The sequence below is a fragment of the Prionailurus bengalensis genome, chromosome C2, assembly GCF_016509475.1.
Source record: "Prionailurus bengalensis isolate Pbe53 chromosome C2, Fcat_Pben_1.1_paternal_pri, whole genome shotgun sequence".
NCBI lineage: Eukaryota > Metazoa > Chordata > Mammalia > Carnivora > Felidae > Prionailurus > Prionailurus bengalensis.
This window is the reverse complement of record NC_057350.1, coordinates 68,783,509-68,802,538: the sequence shown is the minus strand read 5'-3', so window position 1 is coordinate 68,802,538 and position 19,030 is coordinate 68,783,509. Positions and strand designations below refer to the sequence as shown.

The following is a 19,030-nucleotide window of genomic DNA, read 5'->3' as shown; positions in this document are numbered from 1 at the left end:
TCCATAATTCATATGGCTAAAAGAGCAATTTATGCTCAGGAATGGAAATCAGAAAACCAAGTGGTAAGAAAAGGTGCTGAAATACTTTTTTTTCTGTAATATGCTTACAAAAGCAGGCTCCCCACCTCTCAATTTTTACATTTAAAAAGTCAGACATGCTATTCTATAGCATACAACAAAGACATATATTTCAATGGTATTTCTATGCAAAGCTGTTTCTGTGCTTTACTTGGATTGAGTATAATCTAAACACCCAGGAAGGCTGTGACCCCTGGAATCTTGTCTTTATTCCAATATCCCCTGAAATGACACACCAGCATTTTCAGCTTTTATATTAACCATGTAGCTTCTGGATTTCTGATGATAATTTTAACAGGCAAAAAGAAGCAGTTAAAAAAAATAAGAGAAAAAGCAGTAAAATAGAACAGCATACTGTTTATATTAAAAGTGAACATTCTGGGGACGCCTGGGTGGCTCAGTCGGTTCCGACTTCTGCTCAGGTCATGACCTTATGGCTTGTGAGTTTGAGCTCAGAGCCTGGAGCCTGCTTCATATTCTGGGTCTCCCTCTCTCTCTTTGCCCCTCTCCCGCTCATGCTGTCTGTCTCTGTCTCTCAAAAATAAACATTAAAAAAAATTTTTTTTAAAGTGAACATTCTGACTTTTAAGCAACAGCTAAAAAAAAGTATGGTACTTGACAAAGTAGTCTACAACAATGACATTTTCTAAATCTTAAGAGACTGTATTTTATGGGGAGCTAGAGTAACACACATATAGCAACAACCAACTTGTCCTTGCTTTCCTCAAACCTAGAAATTTATCGAATATTACGAAAGCAGACCTTTTATTTCATCAGAGTTGTAAATTATTCCTTCTCCCTGGGTTCAGATGAAATCTATAAAAATGCCTCATAACTGCTGTTTAGTGTTATGGTTTACAGTTGGTTTTTACCACTGTGCCTTCCTCTGAAAAGTTAAGTCCACCTTTTAGTTAAGTTCACTTGGATCAACCAACTACAAGTGTTCTTTGAAATTAGTTGCCATTTCAGAAAGCAAAAAGGTATGCATCTATATATTTTCCCACTGAAAATCGTTCACATGAACCACAGCTTAGGTGCTCTAATAAGCAGGAAATGGCTTGCTTAAAAGTTTAACATGACCTTCCAGTAGCAAAGTCACCTGCTGTCCTTTCTGAGCCTGGTGTCATATGACATAATTGAACCAAGAGAATCCTGATTCATTGAAACGTTCTTAAACTTGACACCTTTTTAAAAGGAACACAGCTTTCTAATATTCCTTCTTTCGGTCTTTCACTAGAGAAAGTACGAATCCATTCTACACAGTTTGCCTCTCTCTCTATTTTTGCTGGTTGTCTATCATTTATTATATATACTGCATCCTGAGTACTGTCTGCCAGTTTTACAGTTTAGACAGGTGCTATGCTATGTTTTACTCAGTGAAGTGGGCTCTGCACCAAATGGTGATGTTCTTCTGGGATTATCTAATTAGGATTTCGCTCATCCTCTTCCTTTTTTTCTTCTAGAAGCACTCTTATACTCTTCATCTCATCTTTCCCTTTAATGATGTTATGCTTTTGTTTTCTATCACCTTTGAGTACTTGTCTGTTCCCAGATACCACCCTCCGGAACCAACCTTCTACTTTCTTTGGGGATTTAACCAGAATTATGATGATTTGACAAAATTGCCTCTATTCACCCTCAAGAAGAGCCAGCTGACATCATGATCTCATGGTATAATGCCCTTCTGTCTTCACTCCACACTAAGTATCCAATAGGATCTAACCATAATGTTGTATAATTACTCCCTACATATAAAATTACTCTTGACTAGTCCATACCTGGTGAACCTATTCTGGTAACTACCAGTCAATGCCTCCCCCTTAGCCAGGCTCCTGAATCTTTTGAGCCACAATGGAGCCTCAGATTCATGTGGTCAGCTACTTCAAAAATGAAAGGCCAGAGGTAAAAACGTTTAGTTCATTTAGCCAAAACCTGCTGCAAAGCTTCTAGAACAACAGCAACAAAAAATAGCAAACAATACAAACTTCAGAACAAGCTACAAACTATCAAGTAGAACATGAGAATATATTTCAAAGCATATAAAGAACCTAAGAGCACCCTCAGACTGATTTTATCAAATTGAAGTTATTAGAATAAAGCTTCATTGCACTGTCTGAAATAACTCACTGAGATTCTCAAGGCAAACATTATACGAAGCAACTCAGTTTTATAAATATGCTTATATTAGGGAGCAAGTAACAGTTTTTGGCTTCCTTTTTTTTTCTTTTTTTTTGAAAGTGACCTTGAAAACCCCAAGACAGAAAAACTCTAAAAAACTTCTGACACTGTTCCAGGTACCCCCAAATAGAATAAAAACAGGACATGGGAGACCCTGTGGCCCAGGGCTCCAAAGAAGCCAGTGCCACTGGCATAGAAACTGGTATGACATCCATCGTCAATGATGGCAATGGCCATGATCTGCAAACAAATCACCAGTGGAGGCTTTCTTGTTTGGCAAGCCACTCTAATGTGGTCATTTTGGGGCTAGTCTGTATAGCCCTGGAAAATTATATCTGACACAGTCACCCACTAAGTAGCACGTTGTGGGGAAATAAAATGCTAGTCAGAAAGTTTAGTACTTCTTCAAGGAGTGACCTACGAAACCAGAGATCTTCATGATGATTAAAATACAGGCCTTCCAATCACATAACTGACGGAATTGAGTCCTGACATGTAACTAACTTCTGGGTGAGTTTTTCAAGTTTTAACGTGACTGAATTATGGCATTTGAATGCTGGCTGTAATGGAAGGGACTTCCATTCATCCTATGAAGTGTTTGGGGTACTGGCTGGGGAACTGAATGTTATTTTTAGGAGATAACTTTGCAGAATCTTCAGACTTGTAATGTATGTATCCTCAAACCTCAGTTGTGAGGCATGTGAACTCCCGCTACAGGACTTTTGGGGCGAGATCAACTAGTCATACATGAAAGAGTCTCAACAAGGTCTTCATGGTTCTAGTAACCTTAGCCTTAGAGAGATGTGGGCATATTTGTATGCGTTTATTACACACACTAACAAATAAACATGTAAAAGGCATTTTTTTTTTAATGTTTATTTTTGAGAGAGGGAGAGAGAGTGAGCAGGGAGGGGCAGAGAGAGAGAGGGAAACAGAATCCCAAGCAGTGCGCTATTAGCGCAGAGCCCAACGCGGGACTGAAACTCACGGACCATGAGATCGTGACCTGAGCCAAAACCAAGTCAGATGCTTAACCGACTGCGCCATCCAGGCACCCCTAGAAAACAGAAGCCTAGGGGCGCCTGAATGGTTCAGTCTCTCTCTCTCTCTTTCTCGCCCCCAACCTGCTCACTCTGTCTCTCTCTCTCAAAATAAATAAACTTAAAAAAAAAAAAAAAAGAAGCCTAGATATTTAAATTATTACCAGGAAACAGCAAATTATCTAGAAGGAAACAAAACAAACATTTGGTGAGTGCCAGTAATGGCCTCTTTCACACATACCTTCTCATTAACTCTCTAAAATATCAAAATGAACTGAGATTTTCTTTTTTCCTGAAAATCATCTTGCCGGATTAAAATTAATAATTAAAGTTTCATTTTTCATAATAATCATGGAGATTAGGCAGAAACCTTTAACACCCACACAAGAGATGTATACAAAACATGTGACCAGAAACCAAGCAAAAAGAGGGAAGTTTTTTTCCCCAGCTAGATAAATCCTTGATCACATCAATGAGACAGGAATTAGCAGAAACGTTGCTAAGTGTTTCTTCTGCCACCTATGCCAAAGAAACAAAAACATCTGCTTGTACCTGGTCACTAGGAATCTGCAAAATGGGGGGTGAACGCCAACTGATGTCAGTTCTAGTACCCTTGCGTCAGACTCCAGTCTCTGTTGAACAAGTTGAAAGCTGCAGCTGGACCAGCAGAGTGACACAGACTCTCTACTGGCCAAGCAAGATGGTCAGGGGTACACTGGGCTCTTCCATAGTCAGTGTAAGGGTAGTTAGTCTCTGCCTTAAACTGATGAATAAACGTGTGTTATGTTTTAGAGACCACATGCAAGAGGTTTCTTGGAGGATAACATTATCGGGCTTCTACTGTTATCGTTTTTATATACTGGGAGGGCAAAACTTATTCCCATCAGACAGAAAAAAACACGCTCTACCAGGCTGCAGGGACCACTTAGCAGAGCTGTGTCCATGGGCTGGAAAATTGTTTCTATCACCTGAAGGGGCAACATAGCCATCTCTCATACTTTACCATGCAAAAAGAGAGGCATTAAGCCTCTTAATTTCAACTGTGACAAACTGAAGTGGATTAAAGCTAATGTGTAATAATTGTTTATTCTATTTGGAATTGTTTGTTCTGTTTAGAAAACACATTGGAGGGAAAGACCTTATTCTAACACCTCCTGATGGCATTTTCCGTAATGGAAACACATGTTTTCAAGAGGACTGTCAACAGGAGTCTGGCTTCATCAATCTCTCTCTCCTTCATAAGAGAAACTGACCTCACATCAAGTTTAGGAAAGTTAAAACCTACTTCGCCTGCATTACTGATTGGTGGAAATGATCTAGTTTGTTGTTAATCATATATATTAAGAAATTAACATATCATTTGGATGCGTTTTGCTGTTAGGTGAAAATGCTATGTTAAAAGTTGTCTAAAACCCAGGCCACATTCTGTTTCATCAGCTTTTTAAGTTTCAAAAATGTATTTTCCAGTCAAGGTGGTTATTGTGGCTATTATTTCAATTATAAGACTGTCAGGAAGTTTCCTATAAAATATTAGGCCTCTTGGATTGTTATACTTTAGAGCATGTGTTACATTTGAATCTTAAAATTAGATTCTTCCATGTAAAAATTATCCAAATTTACTGGTATTTGATGAGCAGTTAAGAGAAAAGCAATGAGGAAAAAAAGGTAGTAATAACAGATCGCTTATGATGAGGAAATAAAATAGGATACAAGCCTAGTAGAAATTAATAAAAATTTACATTCAAGAATCACAAGTATAAATCCTTAACATGCAAGAAAAAAATACTAGATAATTATGCTCAAATGTTTCAAAACAGCAAGACAGATTTTGGACAGAGAAGAATGAGTATCAGAGAAAACCAAATAGCTGTGCAAAATGGAGTCACTACAAACCCATGGATCCCAACCTCAGGTGGTCTGCCTTCAGTGTGCCCAGCAACTTTCCAGCTGTCCCTGCGGTGTCTCTTCCCATCCCTCCAAGGTTATTTTAATGTTCCATTCTCTCCTTAAGCCCTGTCTCCACTATCTTCCCACCAGCTCTTGACAGACAACTGGCTTCTAAGCAGAAGCTGGTGCCATCAAGAAGGAGCTCCTTCAACAATCGCCCTGGGAAGCGTGTCTGCCTCTGTGGCTGCCCGCACTGCTTCCTCTCCTAACTCCTTTTGTCCAAGTCTAACTCCTCCACTTGAGTTCAGGACCCCATCCCTTCCTCTCTTGTAAGGGCCTCCCTTTTCTTCAAAGGCGTACCCCCTGGGTTCTCACTTCAACCTTCTTTTCACTCTATACCTGTGCTGACCAATTCACTAGCCACTAGCTATGTGTAGCTATTTAAATTTCAACTTACATTAATTAAAATAAAATGGTAAAAAGTCCAATCCCTTACTTGCACTAGCTGAGTGTGGCTAGTGGTACTGTACTGGACAGTAAAGAACACTGCCAGCCTCCTAAAAAGTTTCACTGGAGAGTGCTGTTCCTTATATTCTACCCACTCCTTGGGTGACCTCTCATTCATCTCTAAGGATTGACACTACAAATCTACCTCTGACTTTAACTTGTACCTTATGTTAAGACAGTAGATTCTAAGTATCTTTTAAAAAGCAATATACCAGTGGTTCTCAACAAGAACCAGTATATTAGAATCACTTGGTGGGTTTTTAAAAATATAAATACAGGGCCCCAGTCCAGGTTAATTAAACCAGAAACTCTAGGGAGTGAGGGTGCATTACATTAGTCTAGGATGCATTTCAAGAAAAACAAAACGGAGGATCTTTTTTTTAGGCACCTGAAAGCTTTGTCAAAGTAATTTGCTTTGGTGAGAATTCTCCATATAAATTCCCTATACACCAGTGCCACAAACCTCTCTCGTAACACATTTAGATAGTAAATAAAAAGTCAAATTTCTTACCTGTGTGATAAAATGTGAGAAAAAATAAAAGTACTCCCATGAACATATTACTTAAAAAAGTGACAACTCCACAAGTAATTCCTTCTGGAACTGGGTAGACAGTCTCCACAAAAAGCTCAAAAAATATAGGTATACTGCTATTCAAGAACACTCCCAGGAGAATGCAGGAGGCATATAATGTCACTAAAATGAAAACACAAACATTTTAGTTTCATGGTAGCAACAGTGAGTCATATCAGATAGATCTTCTGGGTATTCTCTTTCAGAAGTATCAACTCTGGAATTTCATATCTTTTCAATGGTAGTTGATAAAGTTTGACAAAGCATCACATATCTGTCAGCTCTTTGCTCAGGTTTTGTGGAGTAGATAGGAGAAGGTTTTGTTGCCAGATGACCATCAGGATTTGCTTTATCATTTTGGTTTGGATTACTTCAAAGCACAGAAGTGATTTCACCACTATAATCATTTCACCACTATAATATATAATTAAAAGGGTTCTTCTCCCTCAGTCACACTCCTGGCAGACAGAGGTTTAGATAAAATACAGCAACTTAATTTGAAATCTAAACTCATTCTATAATTTTAAAGAAAACTTAAAATCTAAGAATAAATGTAAGAAACATTAAGTGTTCCTAAAAATTACATATTTAAAAGGACTGGTTAGTAATCATCTTCAAATACAAAATAAAAATATTCAGTATGTAACTCCCGGAGAAATGCTAAAAATATAACTAGTCTTCAGTTTTGGAATTTTGTGTTTTTGGAATTTTGAATTTTATGTCAACAGTTTTTTAAAAATACATAACTTTCTATATGTTAACCAGAATTTAAATAAAAATTTAGAGAAAAAATTAAAAATATGTAACTTTTTAGGAAGATAGAAAAAAAAACTTCACCCAGAAATGTATAATAAATAGTGGTTAGGATCCCAGGTTAGCAATAAAAAGCCCATTAACCCTATTCTGTAGTGAAATCTTTGATCTTTGAATAAGGGCATTATTCTTATTCTTAGAAAAATGTCTAAGGAAATGCACCCCACTCCAAGGAATTTTTTCATAGTTACAAATGCTCATTATTTTAAGTTTGAAGGTGAAAAAAGAACCAATGGGGTAAAAATGATATCCTATAGAACACATCCCTTTTGGACTAGTAAGTATATCATACCCACAGATAATAATGAGTAGAATTCATTCTAAGCCTAAGGTTAGCAGGAAAATACATTTTATTTTAAGAATTCTGAAGATCTAATTGGCTTTATTAAATGATTCATAACTGGGCAGCATCCCATCCAGCAAGTAGAGGGGAACTTTGGGGAAAATATTTTATTTTTTCTGGGAAAATATTTTGAATATTTGTTAAGGAAAAATTCTTTTTTGAAAATATTTATTTATTTATTTTGAAAGAAGGAGTGTGCCAGCAGGGGAGGGGCAGAGAGAGGGGGAGAGAACCCAAGCAGGCTCCACGATGTTGGCACAGAGCCCAATGTGGGGCTTGATCCTACAGCCTGCGAGACTGTGACCTGAGCTGAGATTAAGAGTCAGACATCTAACCAACTGAGCCACCCAGATGCCCTGGAAAAAAAATTTCTGTATAGGAACCTCAACTTCCATTTCCTCCTCTAATTACACTAGCCTTTCAGGATTATAAAATATTTAGTCTTTTTTTTTTTTTTAATTTTTTTTTTCAACGTTTATTTATTTTTTTTGGGACAGAGAGAGACAGAGCATGAACGGGGGAGGGGCAGAGGGAGAGGGAGACACAGAATCGGAAACATGCTCCAGGCTCTGAGCCATCAGCCCAGAGCCTGACGCAGGGCTCGAACTCACGGACCGCGAGATAGTGACCTGGCTGAAGTCGGACGCTTAACCAACTGCGCCACCCAGGCGTCCCAATATTTAGTCATTCTAATAACACAAATAGCTGGTGATTATACTGATTTTCTTTGACTAGGAGACACATATGAAAAGAGAGAACAAAAGGATGACTGTGAATAAAGAACATACTACTGGCTAAAGCAGTGACCAAATTTTCACAGAATTAAACAGGAAGCATCTGATAGTTAAATACCACTTAAAATATGAAGTAACTTTCAAGATTCTTTTTTTTTTAATGTTTATTTATTTTTGAGACAGAGGGAGACAGAGCATGAACAAGGGAGGGTCAGAGAGAGAGGGAGACACAGAATCTAAAGCAGGCTCCGGTCTCTGAGCTGTCAGCACAGAGCCCAACATGGGTCTCGAACTCACGGACTGTGAGATCATGACCTGAGCCGAAGTCCGCCGCCTAACCAACTGAGCCACCCAGGCGCCCCTCAAGATTCTTAAAAACAAAACCCCTCATGCTCACTATATATTTGCTAGACACATATCACATAAACAAATCAACACATTCCTCTTTTCATGTGACTCATTAGTGGGACATTTGGAAATGTAGGGATGGAATGTCATCGGTAGCTTTTATAGCATATTCTATCTACAAAACACTCTATAATAATTTATCAGCCAGTCAGTGGTAATCAGAGCAGAGATGGCTATCGACCCAAACACAGATGAGTCTAAGAGTTCAAAATAAGAGAATATTGAAATAAATGCCAGGAAGAATCAATCTCTTAAGAACCAGGAAGTGCTACTTCTAAAGATTCACAAACTACTAATAGAATCAGCTGTTTCTAGGAAACACGTTTGGAAATAATCCTTTTGACATTTTTATGTCTGAAATATACCCTTACATGTAGTTTGTAATCAGGCAAGTGAAAATGAAAAATTACCACAATATGTATATAATAGAACAATTGCATGCTGTAAAAGAAAGAAAGAATGATAATGTAATGATAAGGATATACAAAAAGAGGACTATCAGTATGAAGTCTTGAAAAGAGAGGTTTGGTTTTATTGATTTTTATCAAGCATGGTACAAAAAAAAAAAAAATGAGACACACACACACACAGAATTTCTCAGAGAAGCAGAGCTTGGTGAAGCAGGGGGCCCCATCTGAAAACTCAAGATCATCCAACTCCCTTGGTTTCATTTCATGTTCATTAAGAATCTTATGATTTTGGTTTCCTAGGTATCTGAATTCTGGAAAGGGAAGAGTAAATCTTTATCACTGGAAATATTAGACTTCTATTATAATTAAACATTGTTGATAGAACTGTAAATAGTTCATCTTCTGATGGTAATTTGAAAATGTTTTTCAAAATAAATAATGCACTTACTCTTTGACCCAACAATTCCACTTCTAGGTATTTATTCTATAGCTATGCAGGTACAAGATTATGGAGAACACTCATTGCAATATTGTTTGTAGTACAAAAAGATTATTAAATAAGCTAAGTGTCCACCGATAGGGGGTTGGTTGTTTAAAAATGTATCAAACATCAAAGGTGTATTATGCAACTATTAAAAATGGAAGTAACTCTGTCTATACTGATATTAATGATATCTAAGGTACTTAAGTGAAAAAGGTGAAGAGTGTTATCTTTTTAAAAAGAACACACGCACTGCTGTTTGTAAATTTATAGAATTCTCTGGGCAAATACCTAAGAAACTGACATACAGGGTTGCCTCTAAAGAGAAAAACTGGAGGCCACAGGAGGGTAGACATGTTTCATTTTATATCTTTTTCCTATTATTTGAATTTGAATTATTTACTTTGTGCGTATCTTAGCTATTTAAAAACAAAAGAACTGGGGGCGCCTGGGTGGCTCAGTTGGTTGAGCATCCGACTTCAGATCAGGTCACGATCTCACGGTTTGTGAGTTCCAGCCCCGCGTGGGACTCTGGGCTGATGGCTCAGAGCCTGGAGCCTGCTTCCGATTCTGTGTCTCCCTCTCTCTCTGCCCCTCCCCCATTCATGCTCTGTCTCTGTCTCAAAAATAAACAAACATTAAAAAAAAATTAAAAAAAAAAAAGAACTGTAAACTAACGAAATAGCAGCTGATCCAACCTGCCCCCCCATGTAAGTTTCTTAGCTCACTGATTCAGAAATGGCTATCACTGAGTGGCAAGACCCCTAGACCTAATGTCTACACTAGGGAGCCACGTAACTCAGCCCTTGTGCAGGATCCTTGACACAAATACTCTCACTTCATTTTATAAGAATTCCTATTACATGTAGGATAGACGAGCTGAGATGTATAATATAACTTCAGAGGCCAGTAATCAAAAAGCCAAGTATTTTCAGGGTGCCTGGTGGCTCAGTCAGCTAAGCATCCAACTTCAGCTCAGGTCCTGATCTCACAGTTCCTAAGTTCGAGCCCTGTGTCAGTCTCTGTGCTGACAGCTCAGAGCCTGGAGCCTGCTTCCGATTCTGTGTCTCCCTCTCTCTCTGCCCCTCCCCCGCTCACGCTCTGTCTCTCTCCCTCTCAAAAATAAACATTAAAAAATTAAAGAAAAAGCAAGTATTTTCATTTAATTCTCTCACTCTTGGGGTTTGCTTCTTCTATTATATAAAAATGATGACCAAGAGGTTGTTTTACACTGGATGGATGTGCTGAAATCACTTGTTATTGCATAAAGGATCAAAATAGTTTACATAGGAAAGGGTTAAATTAAGATCATTCATAATCAAAGTGGGGAAAAGTAGCTGTGTCAGGACTGAATTCATATACTCCCCAGTGCTCTGGGACATGCACAAAGTAGAAGCCGATTTGAATTTGACTTTCATTTGAGTTTTTAGTTTACAGTCTGATACAGTATCTTTATACACTGGTTTGTCTGATCCAGTGGGTGAATGTCATCTAAGAAAAGTCAGGCAGACAAGATAATTTCCTGCTTGTCAGAGAGGGCTCAAACTACATAATTGTTAAGTATTTCTATGACTTTTTATGATACTAAAATTATAATAAACTGCCTTTCAATTAAAAGTCAAGGTAATTTGGCAGAACAAATACAATGCTGATGCAGAGTTTTTTCAAAGAAGTTAATAAAATTTCACAGGCCCACAATTCAAACTGCAAAAAACAAAGTCCTGTGCAACACAGAATACAGTTACAATGGATGTATTTCAAGAACACAAATTGGATCATAACCCTGAAACTACTACCTCCCCCACTCCTGCTCCCAATGGCAAACCAAGTCAGTTAACCTTAGGGACAAGGTTAACTACATAAATAGTTAAAACTACGTATAAATACATTTTTAGTAACCCAAACACTCAAACCTTAGGTGTCACAAAATAAATCACAAAATTTCAGGTAAGAACTATTCCCATTCAACATTTAATGAGATTCTTTTTTTCATTATTATTATGTTTATTTATTTTTGAGAGAGAGAGATAGAGTACGAGCAGGGGAGGGGCAGAGAGAGAGAGGAAGACACAGAATCCGAAGTAAGCTTCAGGCTCTGAGCTGTCAGCACAGAGCCTGACGTGGGGTTTGAACTCACGAACAGTAAGATTATGACCTGAGCCAAAGTCGGACGCTTAACTGACTAAGACACCCAGGTGCCCCAACCATTTAATGAGATTCTTAAGATATCATTAATAACAAAACAATTTTCAATCTTGGGTTTACATAATTTTTAAGGCATTTTTAAAGCTGTTTTCAAATATATTATATTTGATCACCTTATCGACCCTTTGAAACAGGTAAAGCATTTTACAGATGACGTGACGAAAGTTCTGGAAGTCAAAATGACTTATTTGGAAACAATGTAAATTAGCTTTGCTAAAAATAATATAATTAAGGTGTACAGAATCTAGCATGAAGCCACTGTGTCAGACTGAAAAACAAAACAAAACAAAACAAAACAAAAACCCCCAAAACCCCAAACAAAACTTGGTATTTCTTTTATTCAATCGTATTCACACAAAAAGCATGCTTCCCCAGTCTGTGTTCAGCACTAAAAGCTCGAAGTGACTGAACATAAATAAGCTAGATGACAAAATAAAAAACCCAAAAAGTTACAAAGATGAACCTTAATCATGATACATGTAAAATGGGTTCAAAAATTATTGTTTAGGTATTTAATAGGGAAAACATAAGCCTTTTTTCAAAACCATTTAACAGGCACCTATTTTTTGTAAGCCACTATGTTGCAACAATAAATAGGACACACTGTATCCTCAAATGACTCCTAACCTAAAGGAATATGATCGACAGCTATTGGCTTAGTAGCCATTTATATGCACAGTGTGAAGAAAATAATTATACTTCATTCTTTTTTCTTAAAAAAAAAAAAAGCTATGTCTAACCATGAGAAGCAATAGCCCCCACTATCAGGTGCTGAGTACAGCAGGAAAAGTGGGCTGAAATCTATTAGCAATAGGTTTTAAGGAAAACCCTGACAAAGTATGGCAGGTTTAGAAGAGACTGATTGTGGTGGTCAGTGCTGGGAATCCATGTTTGATGAGGGCAGCTTGTGAGAACTGGTGGATGCTTAGATTAAGGCTAAAGCCAGACAAGACAGGTACAATGTTTTGAGGGTGTCAGTGGAAGAGGGAGGGAGCTGACCTGCCCTGTGGGCTGTGTTGCTCCAAATCAGCTCTCTCCATAGGAGGAAGAATTTCCCAGGACCCAGAGCTGATAAACAATGGGACAGGGAATGGCTTCCTCATCCAGGCGGGATTCCCGTTGCAGTGAGATGGGCATATCTCTGGATTGTAAGCGAAGAGACTCACTTATTGAATGATAAGTTATACCAGATGATAACTGAGGTTCATTTAAGCAGATCAATAACAAATAAATTTAGGTAGAGAGCCTAACTAAAACTAAAACTTTCATAGGTGCTTCTCAGTAGATATGAATAATACAGAATTTCTTTCCAGTTTTATTAGGAAGTATTATAAATAAGAAATAAGATTATGAAATAAATACAATAAATTTTTATCATGAAATTTTTATTTATTTATTTATTTATTTAATTTTTTATTAAAAAAAATTTTTTTTTTACGTTTATTTATTTTTGAGACAGAGAGAGACAGAGCACGAAGCGGGGAGAGTCAGAGAGAGAGGGAGACACAGACTCTGAAACAGGCTCCAGGCTCTGAGCTGTCAGCACAGAGCCCGATGCGGGGCTTGAACTCACGGACCGCGAGATCATGACCTGAGCCGAAGTCGGACGCTTAACCGACTGAGCCACCCAGGCGCCCCTATCATGAAAATTTTTAAAGATTAGAATCAAGAAATTTCCCTAAAGAGTTGGCTTATTAATGTACTTTATTGGATAAATTTTATGATTATGCATACTAAATTTTATTTTATGATAAAGTTAGGAAAGCTACCTGGGAATTATTAGATTAAACCTTTATTAAAAATATTTCTACAATCTAAATTAACCTTGATATTGCATTTGAAAATACTCCTTCAGGAAATAAAGACACATGTGTAAAGAGAAACAGTAAACATTCACAATATGTTTGTTCATGGGTTTTAGGTGTGTTGAATATACGGGATACACACATACATATGTACACACACACTGATATAACATTTCTATATTGTTGAGCTGTGCCTCTCTTCTCAGCCTCAGATTTTCTTCCTAAAAATGATTGTTGTGGCCTTCATGATCTGCCACTGATTAAAACATGCAGTCCATGAAACCGTGGTTTCAATAAAGTATAGGGCATATTTTGCTGCAATATTCATTAATAGCAATGACTTTATTTATGTTATTATTTTATTTGTGTCCCTTGTTTAGCCTCTTTGTTGGCATAGGTTAGTCCTATAAAGGCTGACAGTTATGTTTAGAGTCTCTTACGGTGGAAGGCAAAGTAGTTATCTTGCAGAAATGAAGCACAACTAATAACCCTTTGAAATAGTGGGCCCAGGGTAGAGATTGGTTGTACTATATCAGGTAGTACAGGTATAGGTTTATCAGTAACTTTTAAGTTCCCAAAGAACTACTTACGGTTCTATAGAAGGCAATGCACAGTTGCATCACAGAACACTGATCACCTGGTCAAGCCCTCTATCTTTCAGAAACAGAGTCTGTTTACAGACTCATTTCTCTTCTTGAGAATCTCCATGGATAAACATTATATTATCTTGCTCAATAGGTCTATCAGCATATCATGGCTCTTACATTTAAGATTTTTCACAAATCCATTTTCTTCCTTTAATCCACCTTCTGTTTTTTCCTTCTTGATCACAGAGTCATGAACATGAGTAACAGTCACTTCTAGTTCATAAAGTTGGAAAGAATAATTAAGTCACTTACCTACCTTTCCTTAAAATCCCTAATTTCCTTAAAAGTGTGCATATTATAATCATGCTCATCATCCCTTTCTGAATTTTCTCATTTCCCCTCCATTTTGGGGTAAATGTATGTTTTTATTTCTTTGCATGCTGTTAAAGTGGGACATAATTATCTTAATAAAAGCAAGATACATGAAAATATATTAAGAGGATCACTCTCTAGCCTATACATGTCACATGCCTTTCAATACAACCGAGTATATTTTCTTTCTTCAAATACCACTCGAAGTCAGCTTGTAGTCACCTATCATTGTCAAGGGGCTCGTGTCAAGCTTATCTTTCCCCCTTACTCCCCACTCACTATCTATGTCTGACTTCGCCACTGAGGCCTTCCAGTAACTTGAATTAGATAAAGAACCTCCCAAGGCCACTTCTGCTGAAACTCAAATTATATTGTTTCAGTAAACTCAACACCAAAGTGCTAACATTTTTCAAAATGCCGTTTTCAAAGCATTTATCTGTTCAGTGAAAAATGACTGTGTGAGTTGTGGCAAACGGGGCTAGATGTCTACTTTTCAGATAAGGTGAAATGCATTTTCATAACTTTGTATATAGAATAAGCTTCAAGATTTTGAAACTCACATTATCTAGTCATGAATTTATTTATTTGCCCTGTTGAAGATACTTCAATTAATAAACATATAACACAATTATAAATACTGAGTCTCTTTAAGGAAATAAAAGCATACTGCTGATAGCTTCCAAGGGGATGTATATATGCAAGTACACGTATCAAAATGGTGCACTTTTATGGGGCACCTCGGTGGCTCAGTCAGTTAAGCCACCAACTCTTGATTTTGGCTCAGGTCGTGATCCCAGGGTTCTGAGATTGAGCCCCACATCAAGCTCTGCGCTGACAGTGTGGAGCCTGCTTGGGATTGTCTTTCTCCTTTTCTCTCTGCCTCTTCCCCACCTTTCGATTGCTCTCTCACAACATAAATAAATAAACATTAAAAAAAAAGTGCACCTTTAGATAGAATGGAATGATTCAGTTTTTCTTCTATAGAGATGGCAACAATAGTATCAAGATCAGTGGACCACAAAATATTGCAACAGAAGGTTTTAGCAGTAACAGCACTTTTAAACATGGCTTAAACAAAAACTAGCTTTTAATTTATTAAGTCAGTAATTACAATCAATGCATATATTTTCACACTTTTCATGTAGAGTCCTCTGTTATTTAAAAGTAACAAAAGGAATACTAAATTTACTGGAAATGGTAAAAAGACTAGATATTTTCCACATTAAAAATAGAATAATGACTCTGGTAAAAAAGAAATACGAATTTGCCATTACTGGCTTTAAATATCAGTCTAAAGGTCTAGATGTGTCTATAATTAGATTTTGTAGTAAGTTCCCTTTCATGAAACCTCTTTTACTTAGAAGGAATTAGGTCAGATTTTTACAAAGGCAGTAAGAGTATCTGTGACAGATTTATTCAAATTCTCCATTGTTCCACTAAAATGTGCCCTTCTGCCTTTCTGCAGCTAGTGCTGAATAACAAAGAGTGGCCAGAGTTGCTATTATTTGCAATAAGTCATATCTACTGAGATTCAAAATGCAGGTGGGGTGCCTGGTTGGCTCAGTAGGTTAAGTGTCCAACTCTTGATTCTGGCTCAGGTCATGATAAGTGTGATATCGAGCCCCACATGGGGCTCCACAGTGACAGTATGGAGCCTACTTGGGATTCTCTATCTCTGCCCCTCCCCCACTCTCTCAAAATAAATAAATAAACTTAAAAAAATGGAGGTAATGTACACTTCATTCATTCACTCACTCATTCACTCATTAGTCAGGATCTAGTGCTAGGTAGTGGGTTGGGAGTTGGGTGTCAGAATTTATAAGGCACAAGTCTATGCTCCAGATTTTGATTGGTAGGGGAGATAAGACACACATTCAAGTAACTATTAAATGGTATCAGAAAGAAAAAAAATCCCACTATGATCATTCAGAGAAGGACTGAAAAGTCTAGGTTTCAACAGTGTGCTTTTAATTTAAAAACGCATCTTTCAGGAGTTTCTTTCTTTCAGGAGTTTCTAAGTGACATTCAAAAACTCACTTGCAATTGAAAACAACGGTAGAATTTATAAATTCAGTTGTTAAGATGGCCACACAAACTCAACCTTTCAATTCTGGCTTTGATTTAATTTAGAATTCTGCTTTCCTTTCTGTCCAACATAATTGTTTTCAAGGACAGATGGGAAAACCATAGTCCTGACCAAGGTCAATAATGTCAATTTTCCCTTAAGATTTAAAAAGATGTATAGTTTTCAAATATATACTTTCTTTTTTCTGATTATAAAAGTAAAAAAATGCTCATTATTACAAATCTAGACAAAAAAGAAGGCAATAAAAGAAACATTCTTACTGCCACCACCCAGAGATAAAACTGTTAATTCATCATGTTAAATAGAAAACACATAAAATTTAATGAATGCAATATCTTATAATGAATATTCTACACTTAATTCAAGGGAAAAACGTGTTCATTATGTACTCACAACTTTGTTCTTATAAAATCTAACAGATACATACAAAAATCTGAGTGTAATGTTATATGAGGAGTTGTAAACTAAAACTATTCTACCGGAATGTTGTGCAATTGCTAAATTATGAAATTATACCAGAATAAAATAAAACAAAAAATTCTGGCCCAAAATACTTGCCAAAATTGCTCAAAAACCTAATGTAGGTATGTTAGTATAAAAAAAGTGCACGGTATCCAAAACTTATTACTCTGGACAACTGGGCTTTATAGGCAAAGCAATAAAAATTAAAGTTAAGGATACCTGGCAGGATGGTACAAAACAGAGATTTCCAAACCTTCCTTTGCAGCACCCTTAGTGCCTTAGTAATTTTTTCATGGTGCCCCAAGGCCAAAAGAAATAGCTAACAATTCTGTTAATTACATAGTTAGGTCCAAACAATTTAACATATATTATACATATGTTAATATATATAATTTAACTAATCAGTTGACCTTAAATATATATATATATATCTCAAATAACCACAATTGCTTACTAATATATATATTATATATATCTCAAATAACCACAATTGCTTACTAATATATATATTATAATATAATATATATATTTGAGATATATATATATATATCTCAAATAACCACAATTGCTTACTAATGAGATGCGTGCATCTGATGGGCAATGCATGCCTTCTCAAATCTTGGGATCAACTCTTAGAATCAGATCAACACCCTCATTTCCTGGTCCTGATTTTTGTGCAGCACTTGCTTTTTATCACAGCAGCTGCAGAAAACCTAACTTCGCAGAGATGTGATGTCATCGAAAAGAATGTAGTAGGATCTAATGACAAAACTGGGAACTCTCTTGAACTAGAGGTTCACAAAGTGTCTGACAGATGTGGAATATCTCTGTGTTTCCTTCAGAAATTTAGGGGGTATAGCTCAGGGGTAGAGCATTTGACTGCAGAAATTTAAAATAACCCACGTTGCCTTTTGAGTTTGCTGTGGAACTCCAGGGAAGCTGGCCTGGTGTAGTTTGGTAGTCATGGATATAGGGCAACCTATAAAAGTGTCACTGTAGAAGTGGTAGGAACTCCAACATAAAGGCTGTCTTTGGAGTGCCAGGGTGGCTCAGTCCATTAAGCAAGCATCTGACTCTCTATCTCAGCACAGGTCTTGATTGCAGGGTTGTGAGTTCAAAGGCTGTCTTTGAAGAATTTGATACCTTTGATATATAAATTGCTGGTCCTTTTATAACAGAGCACTGAAATCCAAATTGGGATACTATGACATATTATTTTATAGACCACGAGGGCTGTTATTGTTTTTTCCTTTTTAAAATTTTTTTGAAGTTTATTTTAAGAGACAGAGAGAGTTGAATGGGGGAAGGGCAGAGAGAGAGGGAGAGACAGAATCCCAAGCAGGCTCTGTGCTAGTGCACAGAGTCCAATATGGGGCCCGAACTCATGAACAGTGAGATCATAACTTGAGAGGAAACCAGGAGTCAGACACTTAACCGACTGAACCACGAAGGCACCCCCACTTCTTTTTTTTTTTTTTTTAATAAAAGATTGCTCAAGATGAAGATTTTTCATTCCATTTGTAAGTAATAGCCACCTACTGGGTTATGTGTTTATTATGGGATTATTTGTTATAAAGGTAGAATATAGGATTCTTTGTTACAAAGTAGGCTATAAAATTGTAGGATTTTTGCTGTAATAAGCACTTGTATGGGTAAGAGTTAACAAGAGTCTGAAGTGGCTCTATTGGGGCCTGTTGACCAATGGCATGCGTATTTCATGGGGACTCCATTAGAGAAAGGTTCCTTTTGTCCGTATACAATTAAGGCTGCAGATGGAATTAAGGTTACTAATCAGTTGACCTTAAAATTGAGAGCTTATCCTGAATTATCTGGGTGGGTTTAGTATAATCACAGGGATCCTTAAAAGTAGAGAAAAGAGCAGAGGATTAGACCTCAGAGGAAGATGTGACTTGGAAGAAAGGTGCAGGTAGTGCTGTGTGAGAAGGACTTGACCCATGGCAGGCTTTAAAGATGGAGGAAGGGAATCCAGGAATCTGGGTGGCCTCTGGAAGTCAGAAAAGGCAAGATAGTGTATTCTTCCCTTGTCTAGAGTTTGCCCACAC

General features: G+C 37.1%; 1 protein-coding gene across 1 annotated transcript in view; it reads right to left on the bottom strand.

Moving 5' to 3' along the window:
* SLC49A4 (solute carrier family 49 member 4) overlaps positions 1–19,030 on the bottom strand; it is an 88,141-nt gene that overhangs the window by 13,234 nt on the left and 55,877 nt on the right. Inside the window, exon 8 of the mRNA XM_043594325.1 lies at positions 6,202–6,384. Coding sequence (XP_043450260.1) covers positions 6,202–6,384 — 183 coding nt within the window. The remainder of the gene's footprint in view (positions 1–6,201; positions 6,385–19,030) is intronic.